The sequence below is a fragment of the Otolemur garnettii genome, unplaced genomic scaffold (assembly GCF_000181295.1).
Source record: "Otolemur garnettii isolate 467f Iridium unplaced genomic scaffold, OtoGar3 scaffold00233, whole genome shotgun sequence".
Taxonomy (NCBI): Eukaryota; Metazoa; Chordata; class Mammalia; order Primates; family Galagidae; genus Otolemur; species Otolemur garnettii.
Genome location: NW_003852628.1, coordinates 1,986,525 through 1,988,348, shown reverse-complemented (window position 1 = coordinate 1,988,348; position 1,824 = coordinate 1,986,525). Strand labels below are relative to the sequence as shown.

Here is a 1,824-nt window from a genome sequence, read left to right as displayed (position 1 = left end):
ATTTGTTTTTAAACTGTAGTGTCTTTGTTTAGTTAACACACTCCGGAATGTGTCTTTAGATAGCCCTGTCCTGGTGGTATTTTCAGTAGCCACTACCCTTGCCTGGTACAGTATGGGGGTTGTAAACTGGCATGGAAATTGAAAGCAGGTTCTTGTTGGTGCATAGCACCAATTAGTTATATATGGGGATGGTGGTTTTTTCATCTTCAGTCATTTCTGATGCAGCTTTTAATAAATGTTAGTAATATTAACTGAATACCACTATAATTGCAAAAAAAAAGTTGTAGTTGTTTTGTTGACATTCTGAATGCTTCTAAATAGAATTTTTTTTTATTAAATAATAATAAAAAAAAAAGATGCCTCTAGGCCTGCTGGATTTTCCTCTAAAGGACTCCTTAATTCCTACCACCATTCTGTGGCCCCCCCAGCTCTTCTCAGTGTTTCTTACATCTGCTGAGCACCTGGGGTTGTCTCCTGGCTTACCCAACCTCTCCTGAATACTTGAATAGGAGAGAGGGGAACAGATCAGCCCTAGAATCCCAGCAACCGCTATGTTTATTTTCCAAACAATTTTATTGAAATGTGCCAAGAGTACATGGGCAGCACAAATGTATGAACAGGAAAAAACAAAATCACATGTACAATAATTTTTTAAAAAGTGAAGGTTAATCTTGGGAGATATCAGTTCCCCTCTCCCTCCCCCTCCAGACTTCCAGCGTTTCCATTATGGTTAAGCTTCTACTAACCTAGAATTAAAAAAAGGAATACAAGAACTTTTGGAGAAAAAAAAAAAAAAAAAAGAAAAAACAGAACAGCATAAAGGAAAGAGAAATGTTTTCCTGCTCAGATGAGATTCTTCCTAGGCACCTAATTAGGAGGCGTGCTGAGCAGTAGAGAAACACAACTTCAGAGTGTAAGGGTATGGACCATCTGCAGGGGAGAGAAAAGAGAAAGTTTAGCTGGGCCCCCTCTGGGAAGGCCACCCCACCCACCTCCCATTTTCTGAAGTTCAACTATTGCCTATTTCGAGACATCTAAATGAGCCAAATATAATAAGCATTTCTTCTCTTCTCTCCTTCCCTGTTCCTATTTCCTTAGCTGGCCCAGGGCAACAGACCTGTCTCTAGCAACTGGGTGAGCAAATTTTACCTGCTAGTTAGTACTGCTCTTTTTCCTGGGCATTACCTAAACCAGTCTCTGCCTCAAAGAGAGAATACCACCTCCCTGAAAGGCAAGCCTGAGCAACTCCAAAGCTGGGAAAGTGGTGGCAGCAAGCAATTGGGCTGACCCTCCCATGAACAACATTAGGCTGATCTCCTGACAACCAGGTCCCACCTGTCTATGTCAGTGACAAGAAAAAACCCCTGAGGTCCTACCCCAAGGGCAGGAAGGATGGCTCTGGCTTAATGCCAGGCAACTCATTAGGTCACCAAGGGGATGACGGCAGGACACACAGATACTCACTTGGGTTTTTCATCTGGTAATGGTTCAGGAAGCCCAAAGTCTCAAGGGCATCGCTCTTTGATTCCCACTCCAGCAGCCCAGAGGAGCTGCGTTCACCTGATTAGAAAGCAAACAGAAACACCAAAGGTTTTAAGCTGACCTGGGCAGAACTAGACAGTCTCAAATTGATAAACCAAGGGACATAAGCAGGAGCAGTTTACTCACTTTTGCCTGAGAATACTTTCACAGAAGTTGGCCGCTTCACCCCCAGCTCGTCGCAGATCTATGGTAGAAATAGGTAGTAAAGGAATTTGGAATCAAGTTCCACATGGGAGAATTCAATTAGAACACACCCTGCGTGACTAAGTATTTCAAGTTTTT

At 42.8% G+C, this 1,824-nt stretch overlaps 1 protein-coding gene across 2 annotated transcripts in view; it reads right to left on the bottom strand.

The window, feature by feature from the left end:
* Nucleotides 1-548: 548 nt before the first annotated feature.
* Nucleotides 549-1,824, bottom strand: part of HNRNPL (heterogeneous nuclear ribonucleoprotein L) — a 19,655-nt gene continuing 18,379 nt past the window's right edge. For both annotated transcript variants that reach the window (XM_023508219.1, XM_003802144.3), the window contains exons 11-13: nt 1,669-1,726; nt 1,465-1,560; nt 549-930 (exon numbers count right to left, since the gene is read on the bottom strand). In XM_023508219.1, coding sequence (XP_023363987.1) covers nt 872-930; nt 1,465-1,560; nt 1,669-1,726 — 213 coding nt within the window. In that variant the 3' untranslated portion in view covers nt 549-871. The remainder of the gene's footprint in view (nt 931-1,464; nt 1,561-1,668; nt 1,727-1,824) is intronic.